A 19,596-nucleotide genomic window follows, 5' to 3' on the forward strand; every position below is an offset into this window, starting at 1 on the left:
CTCTCTCTTATGGAAGATCAGGTTTCAGTTCAATGTCTTTCTCCTTTCCTTTCCCATGCCAGCAGACCCAGGTCACTGAGGTCTGCTGCAGCACCTCCTTCCTCCATCCCTCTCTCAGGGATCTTCTTTCCTCACTCCTCTCTGAGTGGCTTCCTCTCCCAGACTGACCTGTAATCCTAAACATTCCCGCTCTTATGTGTTCTCAACTCCACCCGCCTCCCAGCACGTTTAGTGTTCCAAGCAGGGAACCACCAAAGGTGCTCTGCTACTCTCTAAGCAAGGAGCCGCAATGTGGTTTTGCTGAACTACTCTATTGTGTGGAGTGCGAGTGTTGGAGCGTGGTCAGGAGCCTCCAACTTACCTGGATGGTGGGGCACCACACCTCAGGAGGAGGTGCAGTACCTCTGTGGCGACTGAGCCTCAGGGGCGCCACATAAGCAGTGGATCTGAGCAACACCATTCCCTTTAGTGTGTAGTGACTGTTCTCTGGTACTGCACCTCGGCTCATGTTTACAATAAATGTTAAGCTACACGACCTATAAATGTAAAATGTGAACAGAGCTGTGCTGTTTTGCTCAATTTACCAGCTGTTGCCATTGTTGAATTCAGCTGGAAAGTTGATTGTCAGTCCCACACAAATCAGATATTCATGATCTAGTTACAGATAGCTCATCTATATCTTAAGATTGGATAATTGTAAAGTGCTGCGGAATTTTTTTGGCACCATATAAATAAAATGAACCCCTTTAATCTCTTCGCTGTCATACTGCTTGATACTACTTCAGAGCTGACAATGTTGGCTAAATTGCTGATCTGGAAAATCTGTCTTTGCAAAATAATGATCATAATGATTTTCCAGATTTTTTTTACCTTTCCAAAGAATGGTTGAATTTCTTTAGTCCCTATTCTTCCTCTGAATATTTCTGGCACACCTCTGACACATTTTTTACATTGATGGTAAAATTAAAAGCAGGTGCGATTAATGGCAACTTTGAGGTAGTTAGACATCTGGAAAGGTTCTGTAGTTTAACCATTGGTAAATTAAAAAATATATAATTACCAACGTTCCAATTTTTAATTTATAAATAAATAGTACACTTGAAATTGATAAAAAAAAAAAAAAAAAGTTTTCAGAGAAATCAGTTTCTCTCTCCTTGTAGTCTAACCAGTCATTACAAAATTTTCAATTAGCTGGTAAAATCTGCATTCAGTGAAGACAGATATTTACATTATTGAGATTACAGCTGCTACTGATAAGTCAATCTATACAAGGGGGAGGAGATTTTCCTCTTGCTCCTCCTCTCTCTTCAAAGTTTCCCTTTTATGTAGAATCTTATTGGCAGCAGTGGTCATCTCCTATCTCAGAAATGTAATAATCTGTATTCACTAACTGCGGATTTTACCCGTGAACTGAGTTTTGAAAATTATCGTCTTGGTGGAGAAAGAAGTGGATTTTCCTAAGATATATTACAAAGATGGTTATATTCACCTGTACTATTGATTTATTAAGTCAAAATTAAAATAACTTTAACTCTATCTACTCATGTGTAAGTGTTATCATGTAATTCAAAAACTGAAGCTTTCTGTGTAAGGCAAAAATAAATTACATTTTAAGACCTGATAAGGACAACTCCTCTTCTCTAAAACTATGTACAGTGGGTACGGAAAGTATTCAGACCCCTTTAAATTTTTCACTCTGTTTCATTGCAGCCATTTGGTAAATTCAAAAAAAGGTATTTTTTTTCTCATTAATGTACACTCTGCACCCCATCTTGACTGAAAAAAACCCAGAAATGTAGAAATTTTTGCAAATGTATTAAAAAAGAAAAACTGAAATATCATATGGTCATACGTATTCAGACCCTTTTCTCAGACACTCATATTTAAGTCACATGCTGTCCATTTCCTTGTGATCCTCCTTGAGATGGCTCTACTCCTTCATTGGAGTCCAGCTGTGTTTAATTAAACTGATAGGATTTGATTTATAAAGGAACACACCTGTCTATAAAAGACCTCACAGCTCACAGTGTATGTCAGACCAAATGAGAATCATGAGGTCAAAGGAACTGGCCAAGGAGCTCAGAGACATAATTGTGGCAAGGCACAGATCTGGCCAAGGTTCCAAAAAAATTTCTGCAGTACTCATGGCCATATAGTCAAACTGAGCAATTGTGGAAGAAGAGCCTTGGTGAGCGAGGTAAAGAAGAACCCCAAGATCACTGTGGCTGAGCTCCACAGATGCAGTAGGGAGATGGGAGAAAGTTCCACAAAATGAACTATCACTGCAGCCCTCCACCAGTTGGGCCTTTATGGCAGAGTGGCCTGACGGAAGCCTCTCCTCAGTGCCAGACATGTGAAAGCCCGCATAGAGTTTGCTAAAAAACAGATGAAGGACTCCCAGATTGAGAAATAAGATTAACTTGTCTGATAAGATGAAGATAGAACTTTTTGGTGATAATTCTAAGCGGTATGTGTGGAGAAAACCAGGCACTGCTCATCACCTGCCCAATACAATCCCAACAGTGAAACATGGTGGTGGGGAGGATCATGTGATGGGAGTGTTTTTCAGCTGCAGAGATAGGACGACTAGTTGCAATTGAAGGAAACCTGAATGCAGCCAAGTACAGAGATATCCTGGATGAAAGCCTCTTCTAGAGTGCACTGGACCTCAGACTTGGTCGAAGGTTCACCTTCCAACAAGAAAATGACCCTACGCTCACAGCTAAAATAACAAAGGAGTGGCGTCAAAACAACTTTGACCATACTTTGCTGGCCCAGCCAGAGCCCTGACCTAAACTCCAAAGGTGTATCTAGGCTTTCTGGCACCAGGGGCAAGAATTCAGTTTGGCCCCCCCCACCCCTCCAAGGACATATGCAATTTGCACATTTAGTCATGTACCGATGAGCTGCTCTCCCTTCTCTCAATGTTCAGTGAAAAACTGGCAGAAGCAGAACAGAAGCTCATTGTCACAGGACCATAAGTATGAAAATTGCTAATGAGTGAAGTGTCCATGTGATGAGTGCTGGAACCTGCAGAGCTGATTCCTGACATTGCAGGCTTCTGAATTCTCACAACAAATGCACTTGCACAGTTTTTAGGATTCTCCCTTACCGGTGGCAAGAGTGCGCAGTCATGTCAGCACAAGCATGTGATTCTGGCCTCATTCCGACTAGATGTGCCCAGCTTCGCTCCATTCATTTTCATTGAGTAAGGCCACACATGTCTAGTCAGCATGTGACTGCATGTATGTAATTTACCGGCACGAGAGAATCCTAATAGCGTTCAGTGAGCACTGTGTGAATCAGAAGTCTGCAGTCACATAGAATGAAAACAAACAAAAGCCAGCTCACCAAGTGTTCTTCGCAGACCTCGGAGCTCCGTCTGGACTGACGTGTAATCAATAGGAAAAAGCAATTAGTTCCAGCTGCGTGTAAAAAATTTCTTCTTTATTTCAACATTAAAAATATGTCATCTTCATAGTATATGCCATACATGCCGTGTCCGTGTGTATGGCATATACTATGAAGATGACATATTTTTAATGTTGAAATAAAGAAGAAATTTTTTACACGCAGCTGGAACTAATTGCTTTTTCCTAGTCACATAGAATGACTGGAGACCCAGCACAAACCTGGACAACCCCTTTAATGCTCCAAACATAAATAAACACATCAGAATTAGTCAGTATCGCAAATAACATTTACATCCAGGTACTTTACTGATGACGTAGTCTCTGGAGTCGTTCTGATTCTTTTCTTCATCTTGTCAAGACCCCATGATGGGTTTTCTCATCCACATCCAGCTCTGCAGACTTCCATCTTCTCCGGTCTTCTGCGGCAAATCTCCACAGGATGCCCTTAAAGATAGAAGTGTCATTATAATGCTCCTGAATAAAGATATCTGCATTACACTGAGCCCCTGAATAAATAATTGCTCCTCACTGTTTGTGCAAAATATGTCCCCACACTGTGCCTCTTTTGGTACATGCTTTTCACATTGACCTCTCCTTTCCAGACTGGGATACCTTTTTACACTGTACTCTCACTCTGCGTCCTCCCTATAGGGTTCCTGCTCTATACTGTACCATTTTATCACACTTACCCCTCCTTAGAATACTGTCCCCTCCTGGCTGTAACCTTAAGCTGGAGTCACACATAGCGACTTACCAGCGATCCCGACAACGATATCAACGTGTCAGGATCGCTGGTAAGTCGCTATGTGATCGCTGGTGAGCTGTCAAACAGACAGCTTCACCAGCGATTAGCACAGCGACGCCGCACGCGCGCGGCATCGCTGTGTTCGTTAGCGCTGATGCCATATTCATGTCAAAAATAGAATTAAAATAAAAAATATTGTTATTCTCACCTTCCGACGTCCCGCGCAGCATTCCCGCCTCTCTCCACGCTCCGGTCCCAGTAATCCTTTGCGAGAATTACCGCGATGACGTCCATTCTCGTGGGATCGCGAAGTCTCACGGTCATTCTTGCAAAGGATTACTGGGACCGGAGCGTGGAGAGAGGCGGGAAGACTGCGCGGGACGCCGGAAGGTGAGAATAACAATATTTTTTCTATTTTACAGCTGATCGCTGGTCTCCCGTCTGTCACACGCATCGATGCGTGCTGGCCAGTGGGAGATCAGCGACGAAAAAATTGTCCAGAGGTTTCTTGCAGCGATCAGCGATACCGGCAGGGGGGCCGGTCGCTGATCGCTGTCACACACAGCAATCTCGCTGGTGAGATCGCTGTTGTGTCACAAAAGTTGTGACTCAGCAGCGATCTCGCTAACGAGATTGCTATGTGTGACGGGGCCTTTACACTGTCCCCACCCCCATGCTACGCCCCCGCTACTCAGACTATTCTGTGCCCACTCACTTTTCTCTCCCCATACTGTCACCTCACACTATTCCCCTCCCTCCTCATACTGTCTCCTCTCACATCCCACTGTTCACCATATAGTCTCCTCATATATTTACCCCCTCACTCTCTATACTGTCTGCTCACACATACCCTTGACTCCCCATACTGTGTGTGCACACATCCCATCACCCTCACTCCCCATACTGTGTCCACATACATTTTTTCCATCGCTACTTATACTGTGTCCACATACATTCACCCCATACTGTTTCCGCATACATACATGCTCCTCATTTTGTTTCCTCAAATCTCCCCACACATTAAATCCCCCCATGCCCACTCCAAATCCCCACACACACATTAAATCTCCCCATCCCCACCCCAAAACCCCCCACACACATTAAATCCCCCATCCCCACCCCAAAACCCCCCACACACATTAAATCCCCCCATCCATACTCCAAATCTCCCCACACATGTACCCCCCAGCCCTACTCCATACTCCCCACACACATTATGTACCCTCCCCCCTTAATCTTCAGTGGTTTATTCAGCTCCAGAGTGAAGCACACTCACCACCGATGCTCTTCGCGCTGCTGGGTGTTGGCAAGTGACGTCAGCAGCGTGATCACATGACATGATCACTCTGCTGGCGTCGCTCTGACCCGGTGGTCAGAGCTTCAATTGTAATCGCGTATGACTAGGGCTACACAGCGACTTTGGCCGATACCAAAGTTTCAGAAGTCAGTAGGGTCACATTGTGAGAACTGCAATACTGCGACTAACAAGAAGGAAAAAATCCGACTTTTTTTTTTGCGACATGCGTGTCATGGAAGTATAGGTGTCGCAATGTGATTGTAGAAATTTTATTTTGGAAGTTTCTGAGAAATCCACCAATGAAATTGTATGCAAAGGAGCAAAATTTGCTCTTGCGTCTCTCCTGTCCTCTCCCCCCTCATCCGCTGTCCTGGCAAAATATTTGCATCCCTCTTGATTTTCCTATATAATATCCTATCCTATTTCCTATATAATATTAAGACTTTGATTTTTTTTGTTTATCCAGGTCATCCAAATCACATCCAGGGCCAGTCGTCCATATCAGTGATAATCCAATGGATGAAGGAAAGGTAGGTGTTAATATATTTTTTGATTATTGGAAACATTATTTGTAGAAAAATATTCCAGAGTTCATTGTCAGACAGATCATGTTTTCAATAAATCTGTTATCCCAATAACGAACACAACAGGTTTCCAGATAGTAAATCTTTTCCTGGCTAGAAAGGTCAATGTTTCCAAAGCATAAAGACCTGATTATAAAGAATGAGCAAGACAAAGACTTCAATGATGAAACTGTGGCCTCCTGCGATGCTCATTTAGGACCTGTAGTGTAGCATGGCAGCTGTACCTGGGGTACCAGGATTTGTGACCATATTTATGAGAAAATAAAAACCTACCATAGCAAGATCTATGATACCAATCATTGATGTCACCTTGCAGCCAGGATGGATTTCTAGCATTTTTTTTTCAGTAGAAAATAGTGGGCTCCTCTGTCATTCTGTAAAGAGGAACACAAGTATTGAAAGAAGAACAGGTCTCACAATGGAGTAAAAACAACTTATAAAATAAGTATTTTATCCTGCAGCTATATGTAATAAATTTATGATTGACATGATTTGGGACCAGAACTGAAAAACCGCTATGGAGCCTGCCTCGTAAAATGCACGTCATGAGTTTGTTCAGTGACCTTTAGCATTGAACGTCTCATACTTAATCTGCTTAAGTATTCTGCATTTAGCTCCTAGGGGTAAATTGGATGATTAGTACTCGACCTTCGTCATATCAGGCCTGACGATTTTGGTCCTTTAGAGCTGATTTTTGGGACAATCACTTTGAGGAACGTAGCATTGTCATTCTTTGCCATCCCTGCAGGTGAGGCTGGCATAATGGATTTATTGCTTGCCATTATCTTTTTTTTTTTTTTTTTTAGAGTTTACTTTTTAAGTGATTGTCTAGTGAAATGGAGTAACTTTTTTTTTTTTCCATGAAAAAAATCCACATTACAAAATGGTGCTGCCAATCAGAGGGAAGGACCGCAGCTTCATTCTCTATGGGACTTCCAGAAAAAGCAGAGTATAGAGCTCAGCAGCCACAGAAGGAATAAATGGAGTGGTGCTCAAACATGCGCGCTGACGCTCTATTCTACCTGGAATAAAAGCTCCCCGTTGTGCCAATGAGCGTAGGTCCTAGCGGAGAGATCTCCACCAATCAACAGACAACCCCTTTAAGGCAAACCTTCAAAACGCAAATGGCTAGCAAGGGGGAAATGTGCCTCCACTACTTTAGGTCTGCCTTTTATATAGTGATTACAAGTCTGTGTAGACAGGAGATCTTAATGAATACTCTACTTGTCTGTTTCTGTTAATGGCAGCAAGAATAGTAATTGTTCCTTATCAGTTCTCTCCGTTGGTGAACTAACCATAATGTAAAGCGAAGCCGACCATAACTAGTAAAGTGCCGTTACTTCTCCTGTGAAATTTCTGTTTAGTTCTTGGAAAATTCTTCCCTTCCATATCCCTCGGTGCTGACATCTGTTGTAAACGACAATGGCAGTCTTTCCACTAACTACAAATTAAAGTCTTTCACGGTGTAATTTGAACATCTGCTCTTCACTGATATGATTGTGCACATCTTGATAATTCGACCAAGAGCCCGAGATGAAAACACTACTTTCTGCCGTCTTTTCTGTCTTAGTCACCTAACATAATTGATCTAATGTCAGAAAATGGGAAGGAAAACAAAGTTGAATGTATCTTAATTGAAATGAAAGAAAAAAAACCCAACTCTTTAGTGTGTTCAGTAATATCTGACATTTCCGGTGTTTTCTTTCAGCTGCTAATTGGTTACGAGTCTGGTACAGTAGTATTATGGGACCTCAAGTCGAAAAGAGCGGACTACAGATACACCTACGATGAGGTATGTCATTCACCTCAACTTATTTTCTATGTTCTGGATTTGTAATAATGGTGTATTGTTTAGGAAATCTATATAGAAGTCAAAAAACGAGTGAATAAATTGGAAAATCTAAATCTGCAGCTCGCTCACATGATTTACCACTCAATGAATCTTTACCTATAATTCCATCTTGTGATGTAGCTGACAGCTTTCAGCATAAATATACCAGATAATAAGATCTAGTCCAAGCTTCCTTTTTATGAATATAATGTGACAACTCCAGGAACTACTCCAGTGAAAGAATAGATCTTTGTATAATACAGAATAGCCATTATGTTAGAGACTCTTGCATTTCATGTTTGGAGCTTTCCTCTATAGAAACTAGATATGTGGGGGGGAGTGCATGAAAAATGTAACTCTTTGAGTGACTTTAAGCGAGGCGTGGTTAAAGGTATTAGAATCAGTGAGGTGGAGTCGGTAAGCTAAACCCCCCACTCTGACTCACAATCAATTTCCCTGACTGACTCGCGACTCCCTCATACATGCCTTATGTTTAAGTGATCCATTTACTGTAGTAAAATGTTAATAGCAGGCTTTTCATCACTAATATGATATAATAATTAAGCTATTTACTTGCCTTAATCCTTTTGTCCTGTTTAGGCTAGCAGTTCTGAGATAAGTGCAGGGTAGCAGGCAGGGCTGTGGAGTCCGTAAGGCAAAACCTCCGAATCCTCAATCTCCATGACACAGTCTCAACGACTCCGACTCCCTCATACATGGCTCATGTTAAGTGATAAATTTACTGTAGTAAAATGGTGACATCAGGCTTTTAATCTTTATTATGATACAATAATCAAGCCATTTAAATAGAACATAAAATATATTTATTGGAATACAACTTTAGAATAATTTTTTTTTTGCACTTTTACAATTTATTATACACTCTGCAGTAAGTGGGGAAAAAAACAGTTTTCAACAAAAACATACTGAATAGCATTTCTGCAGTCTATGAATTTGTTCTGAGACATAGTATCGCCTACATCAAATCCTCCTTCATAGATGACCTCAAATCTGACCTTCTTATTTTAAGGTTAGAGAACAACCTCTCTACACTATATTGGGTTGGTGGCAAAGCAGTAATGGGCAACATCGCTAACAATTTCAGGGTGTAAAGGAATTGCCTTGTGCACAGTCAGTTTTCATGAACGATTGAACTCTTCTACTTTGAGAGCAAGTGAAAAATTTTGCTGAAATATAGCCAATCTGTTTTCTATGGGAGTGGAATCTCTTTCCCTGTGGCAATGCTTTGCCTGCTCCATGTCGTCCAAATACTTGTCGAAATCAAACTCCTCATTTGATGAGGATTAAGGAGCGGCAGCAGCACTGGCAGGACCCGAGTCCTCATGCTCTTGGCCATCCTGTAGCCCACTCATCCTAACTGCTACCTCAATCAGAGCTTCTTTTCCTTTAGCAAGCTGTTGATCATCAAGCAATATACGATGACTCGGGTCGACATAAACAGCTGCCAGAAGAATTTTATTTTCTAGTAGCAGTGTCTCTCTCCGTTTCATTGAAGGGTTTCAGCTCAAGCAATCGCTCAATCATTAAATAGATGCTGCCCCACCGAATGGCTTGATCTACAATTGCCCCTTTTCCAGCACATCTCTTCAAGATGGAGTCAATTTTAGGGGTTCTGGCAGCAATAGCCAATTTCCTCACTTTGCTAATCAGAGTTCCAGCATGTCGCTCTTTGCAGACTATCTCTTATTGCCAGCTGCAGAGTGTGCACAACACCGCCCATGTGATGAATAGGAAAGAGGTGTGAAGAAGCTTCAACAAGAACATCTAATTGTAAAGAATCCTTTTGCTGTTGTTCTGTAGTAATATCTGTTTGTTCCTCCGTTATGGGAACAGGACTGTTGCCTTCCATCTCCAACATACTAAATGTGAAATGTTCTTCTAGCTTCTGTTCACCTTTGTTTTTGCGCATTCATCAGTTAAATTGTACTTATGTTTGAAGCATGATCAGTTACAATAGCATAGAACCTGTTCTTTTTTTATTTCATAATCTTGCAGAACTTTTTCCACTAAGGTCTGGAGAAACTGGCTGCTTGCTGTGATGATCTTTAGTATCTTTTACTACCAGTGTTTTAGGAACAATTTTTTTGTTGTCACAAACATATCAAACGTTGAGAGCAAAATAGTTCACTCTGTAACGTGTGCAGGCATCCATTTTAAGAAATACAAAGTGTCTCTTGAGTCTTTTTAAGATCTTTCTTTAGGTTAAGGGTTTCTTCACTAATTTTCTAATACTCTCTCTTTCCAGAGAAACACCAAGTTTGCAAATCATTTCTCCATTAAGAGCTGTAAAATCTGGTCATGCAAATAATAACACAGTCCCTCACAACAAGCTCGATGAGCTGTCTTTTAAACACATCTGCTGTCATTCTTACAGTAACTTTCACTTACAAAATACCTTGTAACTGAGGTTTAAGATGCTCTTTCCTACTCCTTTGCCTGGCGGGAAGTGCTGGTCTCTGGTTTCTTGGTGCTGCTGTGAACTTTTTCAGTTACAGCTTTGTAAACTTCCGGGTGGCAGCGTTGTAAATGTTTTTTTTAGATTGGAAGCTCTTGAAGGAGCATTTTTACCACTGCCTGGAGTATGCACTGATTTTGTCATCACAGCATTTGTTTTCATCTGAGTCACTTATACACTGACGCACAAAATGTTCATCATCTTGAGTCACTGTGAAATGCTCAAATACAGCTGACTACATAAGATGCTTCTTAGACATTTTGTAATTATGTAAATTTGCTCTCAAAATAATTTTGTCCTGTAAAAAAAATAAAGTATATTGTAATTCTTGTAAGAATAGGGAATCATGCACTGTATAGTTTGGGATAGAAATAAAACAATCTTTGCATATACCAATTGGACAGATAAGTTTTAAGTTTGTAAAATGTGTTGTTAGGTAGCCTTACTCTGAACTTTCAATGTCAAGGCTTGTCTTAGCAGGGTACAGCTCACTAAATGCTTTACATCATATTTCTTCACAGTCTATGAAGAGGGAGCATGTTTGTGCTGAATCATATTTCAGAACACACACACAAATACATATGTCCTCATCGATCCTCTTACTGTATTTCCAAATTTGAGATGTTAGAAAACATTTTTTTCCCCCTTATATTCTATGTATAATGTATATAAGTCATCGGAGCAGCTGATTTCTCCAAACATGGGCTAAGAGGAAAAACAAGCTAAAACATCAAGCATACAGAGACAACATATACAGGACTATTGATTTATGCACAGTTTATTGAAAGTTTAGATATGCTTTAAGAAGTACTTACCTTAATCCTGCATTCCTGTTCACTCCAGAAGTTCTGAGATGAATGCAGGCATTCCTTCCCTGTGTGTTTTGTTATTTTTTCCCCTTATCTGTAGAGGAGGAGCTTCACTACTTATCATGAACGTAAACTGCAGCACAGATTTATCTCAGCTAAAAATCGACACCTTAGATCAGGATCAGGAACAGGACAGACATTTTTAGGACATTTTATAACTTTCCCAAACCCTTAGGGTATGTGCACACGGTGCGGATACTGCTGCGGATCCGCAGCTTTTTCTGCAGCTGCGGGTCCGCAGCAGATTTAGCTGCGTTGTACAGTACCATTATTTTCAGTGGTAAATTGGAAAACGCTGTGCACATGCTGCAGATTTTTCAGCGTTTTACAATCCGCAGCATGTCAATTCTTTTGTGCAGAAACGCTGTGGTTTCACACCTCATCCATTATGAGCAAGAGAAAAAAAAAAAAATTGATCCAGCTGGAGACAGAGGCGGCTGCAATTAACAAAGTTTTATTGGACAACTTAAAAATATGTTGGTTCTAAAAAATTTCTTATAGCAAACACCAAGCACACCAGTGAGGAGGATCAACGCGTTTCAACTAAAAAATAGTCTTAGTCATGAGATCATGACTAAGAGTATTTTTTAGTTAAAACGCGTTGATTCTCCTCACTGGTGTGCTTGCTGTTTGCTATAAGAAATTTTTTAGAACCAACATATTTTTAAGTTGTCCAATAAAGCTTTGTTAATTGCAGCCGCCTCCGTCTCCAGCTGGATCAACTTTTTTTTTTTCCTCTTGCTCCTAATTCATGTGGATGCTCACCACAGTCCGTGCTGGCAGGCTTGGGGATTGCTTTGCAGACGGGTAAGCTGACTACACTTTTTTTTACTCATCCATTATGAGGTGTGAAACCGCAGTGCAAAACCACAGGCAAATCCACAGATAAACCTCAGGACTTTAGTCCTGCGGATTTATCTGCGGATTTTACTACAAAATCCGCACCACCAAAAAACTCCGTGTGCACATACCCTTAAAAAAAACTATTCCGCACATACTGCGTTGAACTACTGTACCCAATTTATTATATATATTAGGATTCGGTCCATTTTATGCCAAAATGGACACTGATTCCAACTCCACGACAGTGACTCCACATCGCTGGCTAGAAGAGCTATTTAAAAAATAGCTTAGCTTTGTGCAGTTTTCTGGTGTAATAGTCTTTACAATGTGTTTACAGAAAAACATCCAGCAAAAAGGGATCCTAGAGAAGTAAATGACTCAATAAGGGGGTCTCGCATTACTTAGTTTCTCCTTACCTTGGAAAGCAAATAATTGTTCAATTCACTTCCATTACCTGTGCTGGTTCTACCTGCGAAGCAAATAGCGAGTCACGTGATTTGTTTCCATGCAGCTCATTCCTTCAGTCCGAGTTTTGTCCGATCAGCATCTCTTCCGGGCTCCGGATGAACATGTCAGACTCGTTCTGGTGGAGGCGGTGCAGCACTCATTTGATTGATGCATTGTCTGCATTTGTATCTCAGGTCATTAAGTTGCATTTACACTGAACGAGCGTTCCTAGCATTTAGATTGGATCGCAGGAGCAAGTAAAGGCTTGGTACTCGGCATGCAGACTAATGGACTGAGATGCAGATGAAGCATCAATCAAATGGGTGTTGCACAGTCCCAAACAGAAGGAGGGTGACATGCTCATCCAGATTCGCCCAGGGCCCGGAATGATGGCTGATCAGACAAGACTGAATAGGACGGTGGGGCTGCATATGAATGGTAGAGCAAATGACCTGCCGTCAGCTGCACGGATAGCAGCAGCAAATGACATTGGAGTATGGTAAAAGCTATCAGGAGTTGGGGCAAATGAAGTGGAGTTCAAAGGTTGTGGGAAAACCCTTTAATGAAATGGTTTAAGGAGGATGTCGAAAAGAATTCAGACACATACAGATTGCAACCAAATCCAAGGTTTGTGGTCCATAGCAGTGTGAGTTATAAATCTAGAAATATAAAAACTGGTGGAGAAAAGTTGAACTTGAGGGACCTAAGTGCTTTCAACCTTTATAACTATTAATGTGTCCAAATGCACAGCTCATCATTCCTTACCATAAATGGCAAACTACCACCTCAAGTACTATTGCTTGTCTGAGCGAATAACACTGCCGAGTCTAAGGAATCCAGGTTTCTCTAGCACCATGATGGTGGTAGGGTCAGAATTTAGGTGTAGTAGCAACACTCACTAATCCCTCTTATAAGGCAAAAGTTCAGACTGGTGGAGATGGAGTAATGGTGGGTAACGGTTTCTTGGCACTCGCTGGAACCTCTAATACCTGTTCATTAGGACACTAGTCCTTCCTAGGCATTGCAGGAGGCCCAAGTTCAAATTTTTATTTTTTTGCTCAAAACTGCATGCAACCAATTCTAAATTCACCCCTTTATGTTCTCCCCATGGAAAGTGATAGCCGTCTATTGGCAGCAAACTACCCAACGATCTGAGCCACACATCCTTTATGGTAATAATAATCTTAATTTATATAGTGCCAACATATTCCGCAGCGCTTTACAGTTTAACAGTTCCAAACATAAGTCATAAGTAGCAACGTTAACAATACAATAATTAAAGCAAAATACACGACCCTGCTCGTGAGAGCTCACAATCTACAATGAGGTGGGGAGATACAAAGTACAGGTGTGTATTTACAATGATGGTCCAGCCATCTTGAGAGAGTGAGGGATAGGTAGAGATAGTGAATGGGCTACACATGCACACTTACACATAGAATGACTGTGATTAGTGAACGTGATAGGCCGCTCTGAACAAATGTGTTTTGAGGGAGCGCCTAAAACTGTGCAAATTGTGGATAGTCCTATTTTCTTGGGGTAGAGCATTCCAGAGGATTGGCGCAGCGCCGGAGAAGTCTTGGAGTCGGGAGTGGGAAGTACAGATTAGTGCAGAGGTTAGTCGAAAGTCATTTGCAGAGCGCAGCGGTCGGTTAGGCCGATAGACATGGTAAAGTCACATGTGGCAGACTCACTGCTGAACTTCTGTTCTAGATTTCTGAATTTGGTTGTTTTCGAGCCAATTCATGATGTTCGTAAAGGGAATCTGTCTGCAGGTGTTTGCTATTTAATTTGAGCAAAGCATAATGTAGGGACTGAGAATCCGATTCCAAGGATGTGTTACTTGGCAGCACAAGATTATCACTAGTGGACTAGGTGTCACTTGCAAGACAGTCCGGCTAATCTGTGTGTTCACCGCCCCCACCACTGATTGGCAGCTTGCTGACAATGCACAGCGTACACAGAAAGCTGCCAATCAGAGGTGGGGACGGGGTTTATACAGGGATCCACATTCTGAGCACTGCTAGAAAACAGGGTTTATAGTAAAGCAGCCCAGTAAGTGACACATCGCTGGAGTGCAGCTATGATTTCATAGCAAAAACCTGCTATGTCTGCCATCTAAGTGATATTTAAATTAATAGGTGTTTCTGGAATTATAGGAATAATCCTGCCACATGTGAATGCAATGTCACATTCAATAGGGAGCAGCATAAGATTAAGATTTAGTAGTAGCCCTTAAAGGGGTTTTCTGGCTCCAGTAGCATCTTCATAAATAGGGGAGTAGAGTGGGTCACATCCAGGAATATTGCATGATACTGTCCTATTACACTTGTGACACGGAAGATGTCAGATGTGACTTCACCATTGTCGCTCAACTCCCAAGAAGTATCTGGAGCTAGAATACCCCTTTAAAACTATGTATGTTTGACTAATGCTCTCTTCACCTCAACTTGGTGCCAGATCTGTCAGATAGTAGATACTGGCTTTGCCAGTAAAGACCCCAATGACCTATAATTGAGTCTGCAGTGTTCTTTTGACCTGTCGGTTTTCTTGACAGAAGAATTAGGCCCTTTAAAAGTGACCTATTCTGCAAGCGAGCCTCCAAACCAGACGGTATAGATTGTAGCCTACCGGTGTGCGTTTCCTGCAGCTTTGAGAAAGGCCTATCCACACACAGAAGATGTATGATGCCCTCTGCTGGCAGCTGCTGGGAACATTCAGAGATGGTCATATAAATGCTTACGTCTCTTATGCTTGAAGTTATCTGTAGCATAGCAGGGGAAGGCCTTTGGATATTGTTTTGGTTTGTCTTCCTTCTTAAGGCATTAGTGAACTGTTTGTAAAGGGAATCGCTGCTTGTGCAATGCCGTATTTTTAATGAAGAGTTAAAAAATAACACTCCTCTCTAATTGTCCTTTTGCGCAATGGATGAAAGAGCTGTTTTTCAGATTTGTAGGAAAGTCTTAATAAGCATTTTCTGCATCACAATACAAGTCTTGCCGTTTAGTCCTTCAGATTAGTTATGTTAGGGGCTTACGCTCAGTTGTCCTGGCCACACTTTCCTCAGTTCTACGAGTGTGACAATTACCATTGTGTGAGACTCGGCGAGCGGCGGTCACTAGGAATCTTGGCTATCATGCCGTGTATCCAGTCTTAGCCCAGAATACTTACTGCTTAGATGATAACCTCTTTAAGCAGAAAATGCCAATTGGAGGATTAACATCTGGCAGCTAATACTCCGTCTGTTAAGTAAAGGCATTGAAAGGTCATGTGAGGAAACTCCGCGTACATCTGTCATTAGCCCACTCCCCACTGACTAACTTTTCCTAATGTTTTTAGCCTACATCAGAAACCATTACTACGATTTCCACAGATGGTTTAATCCCACTTGGTTTTATTGCTGCTACTACTAATGTGAAATAAATCTTTAGAAATGTTGGAGGCTTCCATTTGTGGTGGGGGCTAGATAAGCTGGGAAGGCTTGCTAGGCCTTGTATTTCTCATCCAGTGTTAGATGAAAAAATGCATGTGACCCATTGTTGCAGTACTTCCCCCGAATTTAATTTTCCGCTAAAGTATAGAATCTAAGGGGTAAGTTTTCTCCTTGTAGAGCGTTACATGCTAGGTCTGACATGCCAGTATGAGGAGACTTACAATAAATGCCATGCATGCTCCTCTGGGAAATTAAATAGACACTGATAAAGTTTATAAGCTAAAAAGTACGGTAGCGGTATATCACTTCAGGTGCATCTACTTGCACCGATCTCTGATCAGTTAGATCAGTTTAACAGCTTCTAAAATTGTTGGCGTTGGCCATCTGCACCAACAGATATTCTCATCTCCCTCTTCTGTTGTAATTGTGCCAATATATATAGTTGAGTTTCAAATATCTGTTTGACACTAACATCTGTGTATTTGGAAGACGGATGTCTTTCAACAATTGGAATGAATTTTTCTGCACAAGAGAACGATTTATTGTGCACCTGTCACCAGGTTTGGCCAATATAAGATGCGGCCACCGCCTTTCGGGCTTATCTACAGCATTCTATGATCCTGCAGATAAGCCCCCAGTCCGACCTGCAAGAGAAGAAAAAGAAGTTTTATTACAGTATATTCGCCTCACCTGCGGGGCGGTCCAGTCCGATGGGTGTCGCAGTTCCGGGTCCAGCGCTTCCCATCTTCTTACGATGCTGCCCTCCTGTTGCTTCATGGCTCCCCGGCATCGCGGCTCCTGCGCAGGCATACTTATCTGCCCTGATGAGGGCAGAGGAAAGTACTGCAATGCACAGGTGGCAGGAAAGGTCAGAGAGGCCCAGCGGCTGTGCACTGAAGTTCTTTGCGGTGCCCTCACTGGGGCGGTTAATCACGCTTGCGCAGGAGCGTGATGCCAGGGATCCATGAAGCAAGCAGGAGGGTGGCAATCATAAGAAGGGAGGCGCCTGACCTGCGACACCCATCGCACTGGACCGCACCCCCCCCCCAGGTGAGTATAATTTCTTTTTCTTATCTTTCAAGTCGGACCTGGGTCTTTTCTAGAACATTACAGAATGCTATATATAAGCCCTGAAAGGCGGTGGCTGTATCTTATATCGGCCACATCAGCTGACAGGTTTGCTTTAAATTTGATCAAATGGGCATGCACATGTGCAATACTTTTATCACCGCTGGACAGACATTTGTCAGATATCTAAAAAATTGAAAAAATGGAGTGCTGACTTCATCAATATAAAAAGAGGACTCTGAATCCGCACCCTGGGAATAAAGAACTGGTTATGGGATTGATCCACAAAAATGTGTAATGTCAAAAGTTTAAGTAATTCATGGGAAGAAAATCCATGAGAGCGGAGTACATCACTCCAAAGGCCCAAACAATACAGGAGAATAGTAAAGTGCCTGTGCTGAGATCATGACTCGCTCAGTTTATTATTTAAATGCTATTACTAAGCATGAGTATCAGAGTTTAAATGGAACAAACAAACTGCAGCTGCGCAGTTAGATCGTATTCAGTGACACTCACCCATTTGTATAGTGCACAGATCAGAAATTCTCAAGTAATCCTTACTAAAATTAAGTGACACGTCAGATCAGAAAATGGGGCTGCGTCCTCCGATCCAAAATATGCTGTCTCCATTAAGGATTGTCATGCACAAGCTTATTATAATATGGATCACCACATTGCTGGCTGTTTAAAAATGATTTAACACTTGAAAGCATGAAGTCTTGTACATCCTCATTCACCTATGTAGTTTTTTAGCTATTGGTCAATTTCAGTACTTTCTTGATTTTTACTCTTAGGCAATCCATTCTGTTGCTTGGCACCATGAAGGGAAGCAGTTCATCTGCAGCCATTCAGATGGCACCCTGACCATATGGAATGTACGGTCTCCTGCCAAGCCCATACAGACAATCGTTCCACATGGTAAGAGAACGTTATCTAATGTTACGTATTTTCACACCGCATGGACACCAAACTGTTGACCTAATGTTATCTTTTGTATGCTTTTTTTTTTTCCTTCTGAAAAGCCTTTTCTCAAGAAACCCATATTTACTTTTATGACTCCTTTTACTGTCACTAGGATTTTACCACCTCATCTGAAAGCAGCATAATGCAAATGCAGAGACCCTGATTTCAGCAATGTATCACTTGCCTTACTGGCTGCTGCAGTTTCGATAAAATCCTTGTCTGGATCTACCAGAGTTCTGTATAACCCCACCTACACCACTGATTGACAGATGTGTACACTGTGCATAGGCAGAAAGCTGTCAATAAGTAGTGTGGGGGGAGAGGTGTATAGAGCTTATAAATAAAGAAGACTTCTCTACTATAGTGATAATTTTGTGGTTGTAAAATGTGATTTTATTAAAACTACAGCAAGCAGCTCAGTTAGTGACACATCACTGAAATCAGCATCTCTGCCCCTGCATTATGCCTCTGTAGATTGGGTAGCAATACCTGGTGACATATTCCCATTTAAAGGTAACCTTTCAGGTCCGATGACGCTACTAAGCTTCAGATATACTGCTAGGTTACTGCAGGTTAATAGCATTATAAAAGTGCCCGGCTGCTGTACTGAAAGTGCGACACCCAGAAGACAAGGAAATATATTGATGTTGCGAGTTGCCAGCTTTCAGTCATACTGGTGTGCCGGCACAGCTTCAGTCACCGTCCACAGCACCCAGGACATCAGCGGTAAGTACGGCCTGGCACTGATTGACAGCCGAGGCAATACCAGGGCGTGCTTACAGCTGCCACAATCAGTACTGTGTGCAGTGACTGTATTTTCACGTGGCATGCATTCATGACTGAAAGCTGGCAGCTTCCAGCCTGAAAGTTAATTTTCTCACTTTCAGTATGGCGACTGGGCACCTTCATAACGCTAATAACCTGCCGATTAACCCTTTGTCTGCTGCCAGTTTATAGTGTTATTGCACCTGACAGGTTCTTATTAAGGACCAGAAAGAATAATGAGACTGTTAGAATTGCATTTAGGAATTGTGTGTTTTTCTTTATTTTTGTTTGCTTCGTTTTGTGACACAATGACTATTGATCGTAGTAGTTATTATATGAACAGACATGCGCATTTCATGCATCCGTGCGTTCTCTCTCCATAGAAGAAATAATAAAAAAAAATATTATCTCAAATCCAAAAAATCAATATCAGTTTATTCTATAAATGTTACCACCTAGAGTATCAAAACATTACTGCCAATAATACTGATATACAAAGGAGACAAATTACGCTCCCAAACCACGACAATGTATTATCCTTGTACTAACTGTGAACCAAAATCTCTGTGCAAAGCCCAATATTGCCCCAATACAGTGGACACGAGGTTACACTGTTGCTCTGCTAGACCACATTGTGAAATACTCTCCAGATAAATCCAGTGACTCCTGGCTGCTGTCTGTCCTGATTGGAGTCACATGCTTTCCCTTTTCTTATCCATCCTTCCCAGACTGCTATAAAGACTTCTCCTGCCTTGATTCCTCTCTGCTGCATTTAACACACACCTGATTGATCGCTTTTGATTTTCCTGCTTCCTGAGAGTAACAGAGGCATGATCATCAGGGGATAAAAAAAAACACACTT

At 41.7% G+C, this 19,596-nt stretch overlaps 1 protein-coding gene across 3 annotated transcripts in view; it reads left to right on the forward strand.

The window, feature by feature from the left end:
- STXBP5 (syntaxin binding protein 5) overlaps positions 1-19,596 on the forward strand; it is a 492,483-nt gene that overhangs the window by 257,722 nt on the left and 215,165 nt on the right. For all 3 annotated transcript variants that reach the window (XM_073557677.1, XM_073557678.1, XM_073557679.1), the window contains exons 6-8: positions 5,922-5,985; positions 7,748-7,831; positions 17,801-17,924. In XM_073557677.1, the coding sequence (XP_073413778.1) occupies positions 5,922-5,985; positions 7,748-7,831; positions 17,801-17,924 (272 nt within the window). The remainder of the gene's footprint in view (positions 1-5,921; positions 5,986-7,747; positions 7,832-17,800; positions 17,925-19,596) is intronic.

The sequence above is a fragment of the Dendrobates tinctorius genome, unplaced genomic scaffold (assembly GCF_039654945.1).
Source record: "Dendrobates tinctorius isolate UK_male_01 unplaced genomic scaffold, ASM3965494v1 ptg000250l, whole genome shotgun sequence".
In the NCBI taxonomy this organism is placed as follows: Eukaryota; Metazoa; Chordata; class Amphibia; order Anura; family Dendrobatidae; genus Dendrobates; species Dendrobates tinctorius.